General features: G+C 36.8%; 1 protein-coding gene across 1 annotated transcript in view; it reads right to left on the bottom strand.

Annotated features, from left to right (window-relative positions):
• The window catches only part of LOC109237994 (probable cyclic nucleotide-gated ion channel 20, chloroplastic), a 37077-nt gene that overhangs the window by 17815 nt on the left and 324 nt on the right, over window positions 1-18938 (bottom strand). Inside the window, exons 2-3 of the mRNA XM_019404418.1 lie at window positions 16084-16366; window positions 15518-15595 (exon numbers count right to left, since the gene is read on the bottom strand). Coding sequence (XP_019259963.1) covers window positions 15518-15556 — 39 coding nt within the window. The 5' untranslated portion in view covers window positions 15557-15595; window positions 16084-16366. The remainder of the gene's footprint in view (window positions 1-15517; window positions 15596-16083; window positions 16367-18938) is intronic.

The raw sequence follows: 18938 nt of genomic DNA, 5'->3' as shown, positions 1-18938 counted from the left end.
TTAGCATTAGGAGCTTTGTATAAATTTCGTTGCTCATGGGACGTAAACATACACAGAAATACAAGAAGCCTTTTCTTCTTCTCAAAATCTATATGGTATCAAAGCCATTACTGCCTTTTTGAGATGAATTATCTCCCTCGCAGCACTAGGGTTCCTTTTATATCAAAGAGGTCGAGTTTTCTCTCTCTTGTTGGCTGTTTACAACACAAACTCCTTCTGATTTCCTTCTGATTGGGCTGAAATATGGAGACATTCAAGGAGACGGTTTCTGGAGAAATCTTGTCTTCGGATGAAATTCAGTTTCTCCGTCGCCTCCTAGCCAAACTTGACTCCGCTAATGTTGCCACATCCAATCATGTGCAATCAAGTACTGCCTTTGCTAATAACCTTAATTCTTGGATTGTCGATTCTGGTGCAAATAAACACATGACAGGCTCTTCTAAAGGCATTCAAAACTATTCTACGTGTCCCAAAGGAGATAATGTTAAAATAACCAATGGTTCTTTAACACCTATCTCTGGAACAGGTTCTGTCAGTGTATTCCTAATAGTAAACTATCATCCGTGCTCCATGTCCCTGAGTTCCGTATCAATCTTTTATCTGTTAGTGCCATCACCAAAGCTCTAAACTGTAAAATCGAGTTCTTTCCCGATCATTGTATTTTTCAGGATCTTCAAACAGGGAAAAGGATTGGCGGTGGTAGATTGCGTTATTAGATGGGATTCAAAATCTGGTCAAGCCTTTTTTGGGGAAAGTAAGGATGTCAACCAAGAAATAATACAACGGCATAGATGGTTAGGACAACCATCATTTTTTGTATCGAATAAGTCATATCACGATTTGTTTTCAAGGACCCGATTTGAATCTTTGTTCTGTGATGCATGTGAATATGCCAATCATACTAGAAACTCTTATCCTGTGAGTGATAATAAAAGCACAACTCCGTTTATGACTATTCATTCTGATATATGGGGTCCTACCCAAACTGTTTCTTTGTCGGGTAGTCAATAGTTTGTTACTTTCATTGATTGCTGCACTAGGATGACTTGGGTATATTTGTTAAAAGCCAAAAATAAAGTTTTCTCTTGTTTTCAGTCATTTCATATGATGATTTGTACTCAGTTTGATGCCAAAATAAAATCTTGAGAATTGACAATGGCAGCGAATACATTGATAAAAGATTTGGTGTTTATTTGGAGTCCAATGGGATAGTCCATCAGACTAGTTGTCCTTACATTAGTGCATAAAATGGGTTTGCTGAAAGAAAAATAGGCATCTGTTAGAAGTAGCAAGATCTCTTATGTTCACCATGCATTTACCAAAACCTTACTGGGGGATGCTATTCTAGCAGCCGCCTAGCTTATCAACAGAATGCCACTTAAACCCCTCAATTTTCAAAGTCCTCTGAAAACTTTAAAGGGTAAGAATGAATACACTATTCCTCCAAAGGTGTTTGGGTGTGTTTGCTCTGTGTACACTAGAAATTCTGGGAAACTTGATCCTAGAGCTATAAAGTGTATTTTAATTGGGTATTCTCCGACACAGAAAGGTTACAAATGTTATCATCCTCCCTCTAGGAGATCTTTTGTTAGCATGGAAGTTACCTTTCGAGAATCTGAGCCTATTTCAGTATTACCTCATCACCTCTCAGGGGGAGAGCAGTAAGGAGGAAGAGGTGATTCTACCTAGTTCCATTACTGGACCTCTTGATGACATTGTCACAGGGGAAAGTGAAATTGGAGAAAGAATTCTGGGAGAGACTATTGGGCGTTTGGATACGCCTGATTTGAAAACTTACTCAAGGAAAAATAGAGCAGAAGAAGCCATCATACAATGTACCGAAGTTGAACCTTCTTCTACTGGTGAGTTATCTACATGTCCTAATGAGTTAGATGAACCCATTGCTCTCAGAAAAGGAGTCAAATCTTGCACCACCAAACACCCTTTTATCTAATTTTGTCTCCCTCCTATAGAGCCTTTGCCTTGTCTATTTCTTATATGTCTTCCTCAGAATTGGAGGACAGCTTTGGCAGATTCCAGATGGAAGCAAGCTATGATTGAAGAAATGAAGGCCTTGTCAAAAAATGAGACATGGAAACTTGTCACTTCACAACAGGACAATAAGTTGGTTGGCTGCAAATGGGTCTTTACTGTGAAGTACAAAGCTGATGGCTCAATTGGAAGATTCGAAGCAAGATTGGTAGCTAAGGGATTCACTAAGACTTATGGAGTGGATTATCAAGAGACATTTGCCCCTGTTGCTAAGATAAACACTGTTAGAATACTTTTATCTTGTGCAACTAATCTTGATGGGGACTTGCAATAGTTTGATGTGAAAAATGCATTTCTTCATGGAGACTTAAAAGAAGAGGTGTATATGAAGATTCCTCCTGGATTTGATACTGCACAGAGTCAAGGAAAAGTATGCGAATCGAAGAAAGCCTTATACGGACTGAAGCAATACCCCAGAGCTTGGTTTGACAAATTCAGCAAAGCAATAATCTCCTTCGGTTACCAACAAAGCAATGTTGATCACACCCTCTTCATAAGACATTAAACGGGTAAACTCACTTTCTCATAGTTTATGTTGATGACATAGTAATGACAGGAGATGCTGATAAATGATGAAAAATGCATGTTTTTGAGTATATTTGCATATTATTTCTTATGTGAGTTGCGGGAGATTACAAGTTTATAAACATATAATATGCTCATTACATGTTTATTGTGTGTAGGAATGAATTTGGATGGAAGTTGGCAAGAATTGGATGATTTGATGCAAAAAAAGTAGAGATGCAAGACCTGGAAGCGTGCCACAATTGGTGCATTGCATGAAGGTAGGAGCGAAATGGCCTAGGAGAATAACAAAAAACAGCGAAGTATGGAGGTTGGCACTGGACCTGGCACGCGAAAGAACAAAGAAGAAAAAAAGAAAAAAACTAGGAGCGCGCCAGAAGTCGTGCGTTGCACCAACTCTGGCACACGACTCGGCATGTCCTTTTCGAATTAGGAGAGATCAAGGACGCCCCATATCAACCCTATTGATATAAATACATCATAAAACGTCCTTCTGAAGGGGGAGACACCACTTTAGGGCAAGACAGCACCCAAGGAGGAAAGAATACGCTAGGAGCAAGAAGGAAGATTCAACCACGAGTTTTTCCTTTCTTCTTCCTATTTTTCATTGTTGGTTATGACTTTTAGTATTGTAGTTTTACATACTATTATGAGTAGCTAATTTACTATCTAGAGTTTTGATGGAACAGTTTGGAAGATAAATTTTTGTTACGTTTTAATATAATTTTGCCTTTGCACATACCTACTTGTTCAACTACGTGCTTACTTTAGTTAATTGAAGAGCTCTCAATTGACTGTGCCTATATATTATGTATTGCTTGAGAAAGAATGCATATTTAGGTTGTTGTTGAATAACGTCACTCCCAAGGTATATGAGAGATCAATACGGCGGGTTTAAAAGCGGGATTAGAGATAACGAAGCTTTGACATGATCCTAGTGAGCGGTGAAAAAGTCCAAGCTAGCGTAGTTCGAGAGAATATGACTAGTACATTATTGTAGTTGCTCGAGAGAATTACGAAAAGTCGAGTGCTCATATCAGTAGAGAATACTTAGCCGAAATTGTGGGAGACTTAGCGGGAAGGATTCCGACAATTGGGAAAACCATAACTCTAGACCTCCTTAATTTAGTCTCCAACCCTTAGTATCTTTAGTTGCTATTACTATTTTAATTGTTACCTAGTTAGTTAGTTAGATAGAAGAATCTTAATATTTATAACTTAGGAATTTATTCAAGCTTGTCTTCTTAGTGATATTGAATAGTTATAGCAAAACCTTAGTTCTCTATGGTATTCGACTCCAGACTCTTAGACCGGATTATATTTGCAGCGACCGCTTATCCTTTTTAGGACTAGAGTTGGACGTGATCAGATGCCAAAGAGGAGATGTCTCGATTGAAGAAGTTGTTGGCCCATGAATTTGAGATCAAAGATCTAGGAAAATTGCAGTACTTCTTGGGAATTGAGGTTGCTAGATCCAAAAGAGGAATCTTTATTTCTCAAAGGAAGTATATTATGGATCTTTTGAAAGAAACCTGTATGACAGGTTGCAGACCCGCAGAATCGCCCATTGAAAACAATCACAAGTTACGAAGCGGAGTTGGAGAATCAGTTTATAAGGAGAGATATCAGAGGCTGGTTGGAAGACTCATTTATCTCTCCCACACTAGACCAGACATTGCCTATTCAGTTAGCCTGGTGAGTCAATTCATGCATGATCCCCGAGATCCTCATAAGCAAGTTGTCTTTCACATTTTACGGTATCCAAAATCTGCTCCAGGGAAAGGTCTACTTTTCTCCAAACATGATCACCTCCAAATAGAAGCCTTTACAGACGCGGATCGGGCTGGATCTCTAGATGACGGAAGATCAACATCCGGTTATTATACGCTTGTAGGAGGAAACTTGGTTACTTGGAGAAGCAAGAAACAAAGTGTAGTTGCTAGATCAAGTGCAGATGCAGAATATAGAGCCATGGCCCAGGGTGTTTGCGAACTGCTTTGGCTACAAAAGCTACTACGGGAATTGAGACTGTATGAAAAAGGAAAACTTTCCTTGTATAAAGCTCCAGCATGATAGAACAAAGCATGTGGAAACTAATCGACACTTCATCAATGAAAAAGTTACAACTGGTGTCTTGAGTTTGTTTCATGTGCCATCAGAAAAACAGCTAGCTGATGTGTTTACCAAAGGTCTCAACAAGCGAACTTTCCATACTTTAAGCTGCAAGTTTGGCATGTGCGACATCTTTGCACCAACTTGAGGAGGAGTGTTGATTAGCATGATTCAAGGAGACTTGATTTAGGAGTGTTGATCAGCATGATTTCAGGAGATTTGATTATATTTAGGAGATCTGATTTTATTTGATTTGATTTGATAGCGGGATTGATTGTATAGATTTATTTTATTTCCTTAATTAGCATTAGGAGTTTTGTATAAATTCCCTTGCTCATGGGATGTAAACATACACAGAAATACAAGAAGCCTTTTCTTCTTCTCAAAATCTATAAGTGCTAACCTTCCATATAGAAAAATTTCAAAAGATGTTTGTACTAGGTGGAATTCTACTTACGAAATACTTAAAGTTGCTTATGATTATCGGGTGCCTATACAAAAGGTATTTAATATGCAAAATGGTATCCCCGCTGATCAAATTGTTGATTCTGATTAGGATGAGATCAAAGAGCTTATTAAATTTTAAGAAAAAAATTATTATCCTACAAAACAATTTTCTGGTATATATTATCCTACTGTTACACAAATATTATGGTACATTTGTGGAATTTCTGTTGTATTTGGTAAGTAGAGAACAAATCCAACTTATGCACCGGCCATTAATGAAATGATTGCAAAATTTAAAAATTATTTTTTCCCTATTCCCCAAGTTTATTTAATTTCTACTCTACTTAACCTATCTTCAAAATTAAGAGGTGCAAAGGGACTAGTTCGCAAATTTTTTGAGAATTTAGCCATTCAAGAAAATGAACAACCATCTCTCGAAGACTGCCAAGCTAACATATATTCTTATGCTAGATCAATGTTTGATAAATATAAATCTATGGAAATAACAGGTGGTGAAACTGTTCCTTCTACTTCTAAGGCTAGAGTAGAAGTTCTATGGGAAGATATGGATGATATAATAGGTTTAGATTCCTCTATTGATGATAAACTTGATTCTTATCTTGATCAAGGATTGGAAAGTATTAAAGACGAAGAAGGTAACGAACAACTTTTGGCATGGTGGAGGGAGCGTGGCAAGGCTTTTCCAACACTTTCAATAATGGCCCGAGATATCCTGGCTATTCAAGCATCATCAGTAGCATCAGAGAGTGCTTTTAGCGCGACAAGATTTCAAATCGGAGATCATAGACATTCATTAGCGGAGGACAGCCTAGAGATTTCCGTATTATTCAGAGATTGGATTAATTCAGGAAGAAGAAATCTTGGTTTTGAAAAATTAACCACTAGGGAAGAAAAAGAATACAATGAGATACTTAGCACCGGGACCGATGACGACATGGAACTCATGGAATATCAATCAACATTGCCAATTGCAGAACAATGTTCAAGAGAAATTATAGATAAGTTACAACGAAGCTATATAGGAACTTACAAATATTAGTATGATAATTTTGTAATTGGCTACTAAGAGGCCTAGTTCAAATAGAACCCTTCCTAGAAGGTGGCTGCGTAGATTAGGTGCTCTTCAAAAGAATTATATTTGTATGTGAAATTTGAAAGTTCTATTAATAATTGTCTTACACTCTTACTTAGTTACTTAATGGCTTGAAATTATATTAAACAAATTACAACTCTATTATAATTACAAAAATATTTCATAAGTCTTTTGTTTTATTATTTTATAATTCTTTACTTAGTTTCTTTATAATTTAATAAGTTTTAAGTTTATTAAATAAGTCAAAAAACTAGTCGTTGCAAACTTTAAAAACTTAGTCATTGTCAAAAAACTAGTCGTTGCCAAACTTAATGCTTAAATAATTAAAAAAAATCTAAGAAGGCCCACTTAAGGCCCGCGAACCGTCCCGTCCCGTCCCGTTTGTTTTCGGGATGGGATGGGCCTACCGTTTCGTCTCGTTTATCCAGTCCCGTTTAGGCCCGTCCCGTTTATTTGGTCATGTCCTGTCCCGTTGGATAGTCATATGTCAAACCAAGCTTTGGGATTGCTTCAGTCCATACAAGGCTTTCTTCAATGACTTTGTGCAGTATCAAATCCAGGAGGAATCTCCATATACGCCTCTTCTACTAAGTCTCCGTGAAGAATGCATTCTTCACATCAAAGTGTTGCAAGTCTCAATCAAGATTAGCTGCTGTGAGCATGTGATTTTTGCCCGACCCAAAATACTCCTACAGAATCACAATAGATTTTTGTAGTTTATTTTATTTTTTATAGAATTTTTAGGAATTTTTGTTTAATTATATGCATTTTAGTTGCATTTTTGCATACATTAAAAGCATAAAAATACCCGAAAAAATATTCAAGTTTCATGCATTGCATTTATTAGGCTGATATCTGCATTTTAGGTTTAAGTTGTTAATTAATTGCACTAATAAACAAAAATAAAAAAATAATAATAATAATATATATAGACTATTCCACATTTTAGCTTTAGTTTTATAAATTAGTACCTTGCTTTCATTAGTATTAAATCAATTAATCATTTTTAGTATTAGAAATAGATAATTAAGTTAATTTTACATTGCTAGGTTTGGCTTAGGATTTAATTTAGTTTATTAGTATTTAAAATGGGAAATTAAAAGAAATCAAGTCAATAAAAAAATAAAAGAAGAAAGGAAATCTGGTTTGGACCCGAAATTGGGCCGAAATCATTTCTGAGCCCAAAATCCCTGCCCATCCGCCCCAGCCCAACTCCTTTGCCGGTCCAGCACTCTTGATTAATCAAAACAACGTCGTTTTGCCCAATTAAATCCCAACCGTTGATCTTCAATGATCTAATGGCTGGGAACTAAGCTTCCCATTCCCATTTAACTGTCCGAACAGGCCTCAACCCCCAAACCCTAGAGAACAGACTCACCTCTCATCACTCGTCTCTCTCACCTCCGCCTCGTGCCGCCGCCGAAAATCGCCTCACGGCGGCGGCCCGTCTCCAAACCACCCCAAAATCTAACCATGCAATCCTCATCCCCCCTTCTTTCCAAATCCATCAATATCTTTCCCCAAATCCCAGCCAAATCCGCCTAATTCGGATCTGAAACCAAAAAAAAAAAAAAAACCCTAATTTCCTTTTCCTTTTCTGATTTTCGTACAACTCCGACTCGCTTTGACCTAAATCTTACGTTAATAGATTGCTCTCAAAAAGAGCAATCGATTTGACGATAGTTTTGAGTCATTCCGAGAACATTGGATTCAGACAGGTTCGCCAGATTCCAGCCATAATTCATCAGTTCCATTCAAGTCCTATATCATTACTTTTTTCTGAGTTAAAAAGGGTAAAATCTCACCTCCCCCTTTTTCTTTAAATACTAATTTGATTTCACCATTGTTCTCTTCATGTTTGAGTCAGTAGTTCTTTTTTTTAGGGTTCGTTAATTTGCTTGTTCTTGTTCTAGAGTCATCACTGTCTTCTTTGTCTTTCTTGCTTGAATCAGTGTGGTTTTGGTAGTTTCATACTTTCTTTAGCCTGTTAGATTACTTATTTTCGTTTGAAGTCATTTCAATCTTCTAGTCATTCTAATTAGGTTTGTTCTAGTTCATTAATTATCAATTTTGGCTAAGTAAAGCATGCTTAGATTAATTAGTAAAATTGTGTGGCTATTCTGGTAGTTAGTTGTTTGCTGTATTTGAAATTATGTGATAGTTTGTTTTGCCTAAATAATTAATTAGTTGTAATTCAGTTTTAGAGTATGACTGTCAACTTATTGTTAGTTTTAGCTTATCAATTCTGGTTTGGCATCGTTTGGTATCAATTGAAATTGTGAGGGGTTAATCGAACAAAAAGAAAAACTTAAAGGGGGTCATGGGAAGGGTATGAAATAGGAAATTCAGATAAGGCCAATGTGAGAAAGTTCTAGAATATGGGCAGCTGGCCCTATTTGGCCAGTACAAAATACTGGAACCAATTAGGGGTTGCTAGTTGTCCAAATTCTGTCAAAAGATGTTTTTGTGGCTGAAGGGAATAATTCCCTTATCCTTTTCAGCACATGGCACTCTTTATAGCTATATATAGAACCCTTCTTTACTCATTTGATAGATTTTTCAGACCCAAAAAACACTCTAAAAGTTCATCCGTTAGTAGTTGATCCAGTCTCTGATTTCAAAAGAAAAAGCTAGAACAAATTTCTGGGATTTCTGGTTTTACAAATTGAGACATGGATTGAGTGTGAAGTTGTGTGCATTGCTGTTTTTAGCTGTTGATCTCCACTGATTTCTTGCTGAAGTTCTTTATTTTGTTGTTCTTTATAACGAGGTACTTTCTAAATTTTGAATGACAAAATGGAATGCAACCATGTTTTGAGGAATGTACTGATGATTTGAAGCTAATATTCAAATATTGGATTGCAGTTTCATATATGTTTCTTACAAGTCATTTGGCTTTTTAATTTCTTCTTTTAATCTCTTCTTTTGAACTGAATATGCCAGATATGTTAACGGTCAGTAGTTTAGTAGGGCTATCATGTTTTAATGTTCAAAATACTTTAGCCTTCGTATGTTGTTATGGAGCTGATGAAGGGTTTTGTTATTAGCTCTTATTAAAACCTGTCCTAGTTCAGTTTGTTCACATTCTGATTTCCTTTTGATTTAGTTCCTTTTGTGGATCTGCTCCCAAGCATTTAGTTCCATTTTAATAGCTCTGACTTGAACAAGATGGTTTGTATTGTTGTTTTAATTCTTACTTTTAACAATAGAATAGTGTTTTTATTCACAATAAACGGACAAAAATGATTATGAAGTGAGGTTCAATGTCATCCTTTTAGATCGCATTTTTTTTTTGGTATTTTGAGAGCTTCTGCTGTTGAGTTAGTGTACTGAAGGATCCCTGTTTAAATTTTCAGTATTTGAAGCATGTCCTGATCTGTTCGAGTTAAATAGGATTCTTAGTTCCATTATAGCTAAAACCATGTTCTAAATAATTGATTAAAGGGCCATGAGTGTGTTTTGGATGTGGACGGCTTTATACGTTTCTGTAGGCTTCTTGATTCATCACATAAGTATTTTATATTTCTTGTCCAAGTTGAAATGCAAGGCGCAAAAATCTGATAAATGTTATACGTTTTTTTGGTTTTGTCGCATTAAATATGTCATATGTTTCTCCGGGTATATTTTAAAAATAGCCAGATTTACAACTGGTCGTTCAAAAATAGCCCAATTTCAAAAGTAATCGAAATATAGCCACTTTTTATATAAAGATAAATTTGAGCGAAAACACTGTTCAAAACCCGGAAAATACTCCAATATATTATGCTGGAGTTCCAGCATAAGTATACTTGAACTCCAGCATATTATACTGGAATTCCAGAATAAGTATGCTGGAACTCAAGCATAATATGATGGAGTTCCAGCATAAGTACACTAGAACTTCAGCATAATATACTGGAGTTCCAGCAAGTATATTGGTCCAGTATAATATACTGGAGTTTGGAGCACCGGTGCTCCAGTCTCCAGTATATTATACTGGAGCCAGCAAAGTATACCGGTCCAGCATAATATGCTGGAGTTAATACACAAGTGCACCGAACTCCAGTATATTATGCTGGACCGGTCTCTATTGCAGCAAAATAGTGGCTATTTTTCATTGACTTGGTAAACGCTGGCTATTTTTGATTGACCGGTCCGAAAACTGGCTATACCGTGCTATTTTTACTGTTCTCTTGGCCTTTGTTTCTTGGCCTATGCGTTTTTTTGCTCAGCTAGCTGCTAAAATTTTGGGCCTAGATACATGGGCCGTTGCAGGAATGGGGTTGTGAGGCTACTGTAGACTAATGAAGAAAGTTATTTTATCTTTGGGCCAAAGCTTGAAATATGCTAGGCCCATTAATCTTATATAGTGGCCCCCTTGTAGTCCTTGAATAATTAATTTAATCTATCTCATGATTTTCTACAATGATTTCCATACTCTTATGGCTTTACAAACCTTAAATTAGTTTAAGACAAATAAATGAGGAACAATTGCGTAGTTGCTTTAGGCGCGATTTAATATATTATCGTTGTTGCGTACACGTTCGCGTGACGTAACTACGATCTTAAAAACAAGATCAGAGTATGCGTTCGCAAAACTTCGACTAAAATTTCTTAATAATAATAAAGCGTTATTAATTGTGGACACGTACGCATGACATGATTTTTGACGCGCCAAACAAATGGGTACACGTACGCGTGACCTGTTTTAAGATAATTTCCTAATTAAAAGAGATAAACGCACATAGGTTTAAGAATAAGTATTTAGACAATTTAATTAAGCCAAGTATGATTAAAGCAACCGTGCTAAAACCACGAAACTCGGGAATGCCTAACACCTTCTCCCGGATTAACAGAATTCCTTACCCGGATTTCTGTGTTTCGCGGACTGTAAAACAGAGTCAAACTTCCTCGATTCGGGATTCTAAACCGGTGACTTGGGACACCATAAATTATCCCAAGTGGCGACTCTGATTTTGATCTAAATAATCCCGTTTCGATTGTCACTTAAATTGGAAAAACTCCCTTATACCATTTTTGGGGTAGAAAAAAGGAGGTGTGACAGCTACACAAAACAAAAGAATACTAATAGTGTTCATCTTAGCAATACAGGCAAATGTCTCTTGATAATCCACTCCATAAGTCTTAGTGAATCCCTTAGCCACCAATCTTACTTTGAGTCTTTCAATTGAGCCATCAGCTTTGTGCTTCGTAGTGAAGACCTATTTGCAGCCAACCAACTTCTTGTCGATGGTGAAGTGACAAGTTCCCAAGTGTCATTTTTTGACAAGGCCTTCATTTCTTCAATCATAGCTTGCTTCCATTTGGAATCTGCAAAAGTTGCCCTCCAATTCTGAGGAAGACATAGAAGAAATAAACAAGGCAAAGGCTCTATAGGAGGGAGACAAAGAATTATAGAAGATAAAATTAGATAAAGTGTGTTTGGTGGTGCAAGATCTAACTCGTTTTCTGTGAGCAATAAGCACATATAACTCATTAGAAAATGTAGATAACTCGCCAAAAGAAGAAGGTTCAGCTTCAGTAGATTGCATGATGGCTTCTTCTGCTTTATTTCTTCTTGAGTGAGTTATCAAATCAGGCCTATCCAAACGCCCAATAATTTCCCCCTGAATTCTTTCTCTAATTTCACTTTCCCATATGACAATGTCATCAAGAGGTCCAGTAATGGAACTAAATAGAATCACCTCTTCCTCCTTACTACTCTCCCCCCGAAGAGGTGATGAGGAAATACTAAATAGGGCTCAGATCTCTATGCTAACAAAAGATCTTCTAGATGAAGGATGATAACATTTGTAACCTTTCTGTGCGGGAGAATACCCAATGAAAGCACACTTTATAGCTATAGGATCAAGTTTACCAGAATTCCTAGTATGGACAAAGCAAACACACCCAAACACCTTTGAAGGAACAGTATATTCATTCTTACCCTTTAAAGCTTCGAGATGACTTTGAAAATTGAGGGTTTAAAGTGACATTCTGTTGATAAGATAGGCAGTCACTAGAACAACATCCCGGTAAGGTTTTGGTAGATGTATGGTGAACATAAGAGATCTTGCTACTTCTAACAAATGTCTATTTTTTCTTTCAACGACCCCATTTTGTGTACTAGTGTAAGGACAACTAGTCTGATGGACAATCACATTGGACTCCAATAAGCACTAAATCTTTTATCCATGTATTCGCTGCATTGTCGGTCCTCAAGATTTTTATTTCGGCATCAAATTGAGTACAAATCATCTTATGAAATGATTGAAAACAAGAGAAAACTTCACTTTTGGCTATTAACAAATACACCAAAGTCGTCCTAGTGCAGCAATCAATGAAAGTGACAAAGCATCGACTACCAGTCAAAGAAACAGTTTAGGTAAGACCCCATACATCAGAATGAATAGTCATAAACGGAGTTCTGCTTCTATTATCACTCACAGGATAAGAGTTCCTAGTATGCTCGGCATATTTACATGCATCACAGAACAAAGATTCAAATTGAGTCCTTGAAAACAAATCGGGATATAACTTCTTCAAAACAAAGAATGATGGGTGTCCTAACCGTTTATGTCACTGTATTATTTCTTGGTTAATGTCCTTATTTCCCTAAAAAAAAGGCTTGACCAAAGTTTTGAATTCCATCTAATATATACAAGTCATCACGCAATCTACCACTGCCAAACTTTTCTTTGTTTGAAGATCCTGAAAATACAATGATCGAGAAATAACTCGATTTTACAGTTTAGAACTTTGGTGATGGCACTAACAGATAAAAGATTGACAGAGAACTCAGGGACATGGAGCACGGATGATAGTTTAATATTAGGAATACAAACGACAGAACATGTTCTAGAGATAGGTGCTAAAGAACCATTGGCTATTTTAACATTATCTCCTTTGAAACACGGAGAATAGTTTTGAATGCCTTTAGAAGAGCCTGTCATGTGTCTATTTGCACCAGAATCAACAATCCAAGAATTAAGGTGAGCAGCAAAGGTAGTACCTCATTGCACATAATTGGATGTGGCAACATTAGCGAAGTCAAGTTTGGCTAGGAGGCGACGAAAAGTTGAATTTCATCCGAAGATAAGATTTCTCCGAAAACTGTCTTCTTGAATGTCTCCATATCTTCTGCCCAATCAGAAGGAAATCTAAAGAAATTGCTCCAAAATAATCAGCCTCGCCGTAAACCATATCTGTCTCGAAGGAACCTTAACTCTGGTGAACAAAAAAATCAAAACTGGTAGGGATAGGCTCGGAAGTTCCAGCTAGCTATCCCAACAGACAAGAACGACTAGAAGGAGTTTGTGTTGCGGACAGCCACCAAGAGAGAGAAAACTCGACCTCTTTGAAAAAACGGAACCCTAGTGCTGCGAGGGAAATAATTCACCTCAAAAAGGCTGCAATGACTCTGATACCATGTAGATTTTGAGAAGAAGAAAAAGCTTCTTGTATTTCTATGTGTGTTTACATAACATGAGCAAGGAAATTAATACAAAGCTCCTACTGCTAATTAAGGAAATATAATAAATCTATACAATCAATTCAGCTATCAAATCAAATCAAACAAAAACAAATCTCCTAAATATAATCAAATCTCCTGAAATCATGATATAATCAAATTTCATTTAATCATGCTAATCAACACAGTATGGCCTAAAAGTAAATTGGAGAAAAAGTTTTATGTTTTCTGTGAACCCATTGCAGACTGTTTCAAATTTCAATACTTGCTGGTATACTAGACTGCCAAGTTGATTCCCCACCAACTAGCTATTTGGGTCTTCCCTTGGGTATAAGTCACAGGAAATATGGCAAGGAATGATAGAAAGATCAAAGATGTGAGAAAAGATTAGCATGATGGAAAGTCAATCTCTTTCTGGGCGATCAACTAATTGTGTGTTGCACTCAATGCCAACTTATGTGATGTAACTATTCCCCTTACCGGCCAATGTGGAGAAAAGAATGGATATTGTGAGGAGAAACTTCCTCACAATATGGAACACTACAGAGAACTCAATGGGTGTAATACTTGGGATGCAGATGGAGTTGCATAAGATTACAGTGTAACACTTAGGATGCAGGACAAAAGAAGGGAAACAAGACAAGTGCACATTGAAATAAGTGGGGAAGGAAGAATGAACTTTATGTCCTTAAAACTCACAAGGGCATGAAAACCTTTCTCTGTTAGTTCTCAAAATTAAACTCTAATTACGCTAAACAATAAAAGTGTATTTGGACATCCAACCATAAGACTCACTAGCCAGAGAGGACTATCAAGGATATGATTAGAAGTTAGTAAGGACTATTAACTTAGATATTTAGACAAGTAATAACCATGCAACATCTCATAAAACTAAAATTTACATCAAACAATTGTCGAGTTCCCACATCGGGTGGGGTATGGATACTTGGTCTCCTTATATAGTATTGGGCAATCCTCAACTTATGAGCTAGCTTTTTTGGTTGAGTTAGTCCCAAGATCCATTTTCTTATCACCCCATCAAAGCCAAGCAATCCCAACTCACGGTTTACCAGATGTTAGGCCCCAATCTTATATCGCCCACGCTCTAGATGTCCCATCCTGGGGGGAGGTGTTGGGGGTTGAGTTCCCTCATCCTGTGGATGTGGATATTTGGTCTCTTTATATGGTATTAAGCAATTCTCACCTCATAAGCTAGCTTTTGGGGTTGAGTTAGGCCAAAGATCCATTTTCTTATCAAAAATCAATTAGAAATATACTTAATTTGAGCTTCCTGCACTGGCAACCCACATGACTAAACATACAGAACATAAAGCAAGATTGAGCTAAATAAATAGAATCTTAATAATTCTTTAACTGTGATATCCTAGACAGCGGAATGCAGAGTCGAAACAGAAACTTTAAGTGTTTTACTTCAAGCTTTGACTGGGGTCCAGAACAAATGAAGTATGAAGATAGCATGGGCGGAGCTAGGGAGTGCAAGGGGGTTCATCCGAAACCCATAGACTGAAAATTACATTATATATACAAGGTTAAACTTATTTTTTATGTATATATAATAGATATTGAAACCCCTTGGTAGCTTCGTGTGTGTACTTTTTTATATTTTGAATCCCCTTGGTGAAAATCGTGGCTCCACAACGGGAAATAGGTGTGAGATATGATGATGCATAGCAGATCAGGTATGCCCTCAAATACCCAAGCCAGGGATGCAATCAATCTATACAGGTAAATTAAGGAGAAGAAGAACTTCAGATAATAGAAGTTAGATGTCAAGAAACAAGAGCATCAAAGGCTACCTTCTCAGTTCTTCTGGAAAGCGCCGATGGCTCATCCATTGTCCAACATCACGACGCCTGAGAGACATTTCTAACCTCCTGCAGAGAAAAATAATGCTCACCAACAGTTGCCCAAAAAGTGGTGCACAATCAAGACAAGGACATACTAACAAATCAAACAATTACATTCAAGTAAGAGAACGTTAATCATGTTATACAATAAGACTGGTGACCAATGTATCAAAATTTCCACACAACCAAATAGTTTTGTTATCCAAAAATGTTCCTCCAGCATTTCTTTCTTCAATTTCCCTCACATAACTAATCTTTTTCTTGAGAAGAGGCAAAGACTTCATGTTTCAGTTGAGAGATATAGTTACAAAATACTTATGTATAACTCTTGTGGCAGATTAATATAGTTACACTCCCTCACAATATATTTCTTCTGCTAACTAGTAGCATTTCCTGAACAGAAAAACTGAATAGCAAACATGTTTATCCACAATCATTAAATACATTTCATTAAAAATAGGCCTCCTTGGCATACACAAATGCTGATCTAGTTTAGTTAGAATAGTAAAATGTACCTGCGATTTAGAGACTGCTGAAAGCTCTGCATATTTCCAATCAGGAGTGCAAAAAGTAGGAGTCCCGTTCCGATGATAGCAATTGTGAAAACAACTTCCAACAGAAAATAACTCGGGACTTGATTGCCAGCCAGTGTACTAATTTGCTTTGTGAATACACCATTTAAAAATTATGGGTCGAAAAATATAATTTCCACATTAAGTGACACAAGTAACTTAGTGAATGCAATGTACAAAGCTCCTGGGTTGGCTCATGATTGGATGAAATTGCATTGATATTATTCTGCCAAGAGATGCTCAATCAAAGATGGGTTTTTAATGCTTGTGTAAATTTCTGACTTGATTACTTTAATTACGTAGGAGAGAAGAAAAATTACAAGATTCAGCAAAAAAGAAGAGTATAAGCAGAAGAGCACACTGCTGCAGCACTATGAGTTTAGCTGCTGTGGCACAGGAAGAAACTAGGAAGAAAAAGGTTTTATTTTCAGCACTGCAGCACTGAAGAATTGCCACAGCACTTCAATGACCCTGTATCAAAATTCAACACCAAAGCAGCATAAAGTCGACAAGAAGGCCATTCCGCAACTTGCACCAAATATTTCAACTTTTATCATATAAAGTCCTCAGACTTCTTGGGAACTTTCTTCCCCCCTTGAGGAACATGCATTTCAACTTCCATAATATAAGGTCCTCAGACTTCTTGGGAATTTTACAGGGAGGAAGATCTGAGAACAAAGCTTTCTGTTCTAGTTCTTCATTTCTTTTTCTTTCCCTCTTTTTGAATTCTTCATGATTCTTTGTAACACTATAATGGTAAGTGTTAACACTATTTAAGTTGGGAATAAATGAATCCTTTTGCTTAAATCTAAGGTTTAACTAATAGATCTTCACTTTTGCTTTCATGAAATGGTATATCTATGCTTGTGAAACTTGTTATATGCAATATCTATGTAATGTGGTGAGAGCCTATGTTGATGGAGTCGTGTTGAAGCAAGATCTTCAGTGTGGCATGCAAGTTTTAAGATCTAAACTGAAATGGCGTCTTTGAACCAAGAGTATCTAGAATAGGCAATTCAGCGAAAAGGACATTGCATATATAGGACGGTTACCATTTTAAGAAAGCTAGTGTGATGGTGCTTCTTGCATTGTGAAGGATCTACGGATATAAATTCCCAAGGAGAACTTATAAGCTTAGAAAATTCATAATTACCAATTGTATCTCAAAAGGACAATCTTACTTTAGAGAAATAATTAAGTGCAGTTTATGCTTATTAACCACAGATTTGAGCATTAGGTGAAATAGATTTCAGAACGTTATTTATCATTGATAAACTTCTTAACCCTGACTCAGTTTCATCTCAAGTGTGAGTAAACTATTTCACTTGTCGTAGATCCACCTTTTCACCACCAAATCGATCTCTCAGATAATGCATATAACAACATTGCTTTGATAGTGTGTGCGTGTATATACACACACACACACACACACACACACACATATATATATATATATATATATATATATATATAACCTAATTCTTGTGGGATCCACATCTTCTTTAGATTATATTACTTGTAATGGCTAGTGTGCGCTCAAATCGCATCAACTCATCAAAGCTTGTTTTCTGGCATGAGAAACAGGAAAAAGACTAGCTGTTTTTCGGCTTGATGAGTAAACTTTTTCAAAACCTGTATAATGTGGAGCTCCAGAATTCCATGTGACCTATAGGTCATGGGTTCGAACTGTGGAATCAGCCACTGATGCTTGCATTAGGGTAGGCTGCCTACATCACACCCCAAGCCCTTGGGTGTAGCCCTTTCCCGACCCTGCGTGAACACAGATGCTTCGTGCACTAGGCTGCTTATGATATGAAATTGTTCTTCAACCTTGCAGTCTCAGATTCTCTTTGGTGAATTTTTCTTACATCCAACTAAAAAGAGAAAAAAAGTATACCCAAAATGCATGATGAAACTATGATTCCTTACACTGACACGAAGAAGAGACTAGAGAATCATGCACGTCAGTATCAAAGTCAAGAAGTCAAATTAAGATATTGAAAACTCCTCAAAGACTTAAAAGTTATATAAGACGTAAAAAAGAATTTTTAAAAAAAAGGAAGAAGATAGGAGCATAATGAAACCAAAAACACACACGAAATAGAATTGTAAAATACTAATCATATCGGCTCGACTCCTGGTCTTACGTTTGGAAAATAGGGAAAGATAAAGAAGGGAAGGTAATTTCCCATCCCTTGTTTGATTTAAGGGAGTGGAAAGTGAGCTATAATTCCAGTTTGGGCCCAACAATTTCTGCATGTTTTACAAATGCTTTGGCGCAAACTAAGAAACGATCTCTCCAACGCGTAAATGGTTGAAAGTTCACATTGTCATCATCTTTGGTAAAATTAAATCCACCGTGACTAATGATAAACAGAGCCGGATCCAGGATTATAACTTGATGGGTTTGACCTCTAAGGTTCTTAGCAATGAACTCATCGTACTTTTAAAATTATGGGTTTAGATTAATATTTGTTGAAATTTTGTGGGTTTTCATATAAAAATCCATACGCCACGTCGAAAATGCAAGATTTAGATGAACCTGGTGCCAAAGCATATCCGCCCCTGATCATAAACAGCTCTACCGTAGTTTTTAGCAGATAAACCCAATTTAGGTTTAATAATACATCCCAGCAGAGGACAACCATGCTATTTTTCCTACAGGTAATTTTCTATTCCCTTCCTTCCTTGCCCTAGTTTACAAACATAGGGTAAAGGTATGACAATATCTGAACAACTTATCATGCAATGTGGATCTAATCTAGAAGTCCCTACAAAACAACGAACCTTTTGCCTAC

Source organism: Nicotiana attenuata, unplaced genomic scaffold (assembly GCF_001879085.1).
Source record: "Nicotiana attenuata strain UT unplaced genomic scaffold, NIATTr2, whole genome shotgun sequence".
Lineage (NCBI taxonomy): Eukaryota > Viridiplantae > Streptophyta > Magnoliopsida > Solanales > Solanaceae > Nicotiana > Nicotiana attenuata.
Note: the sequence above shows the minus strand (reverse complement) of the source record. Positions and strands in the feature narration are given on the sequence as shown.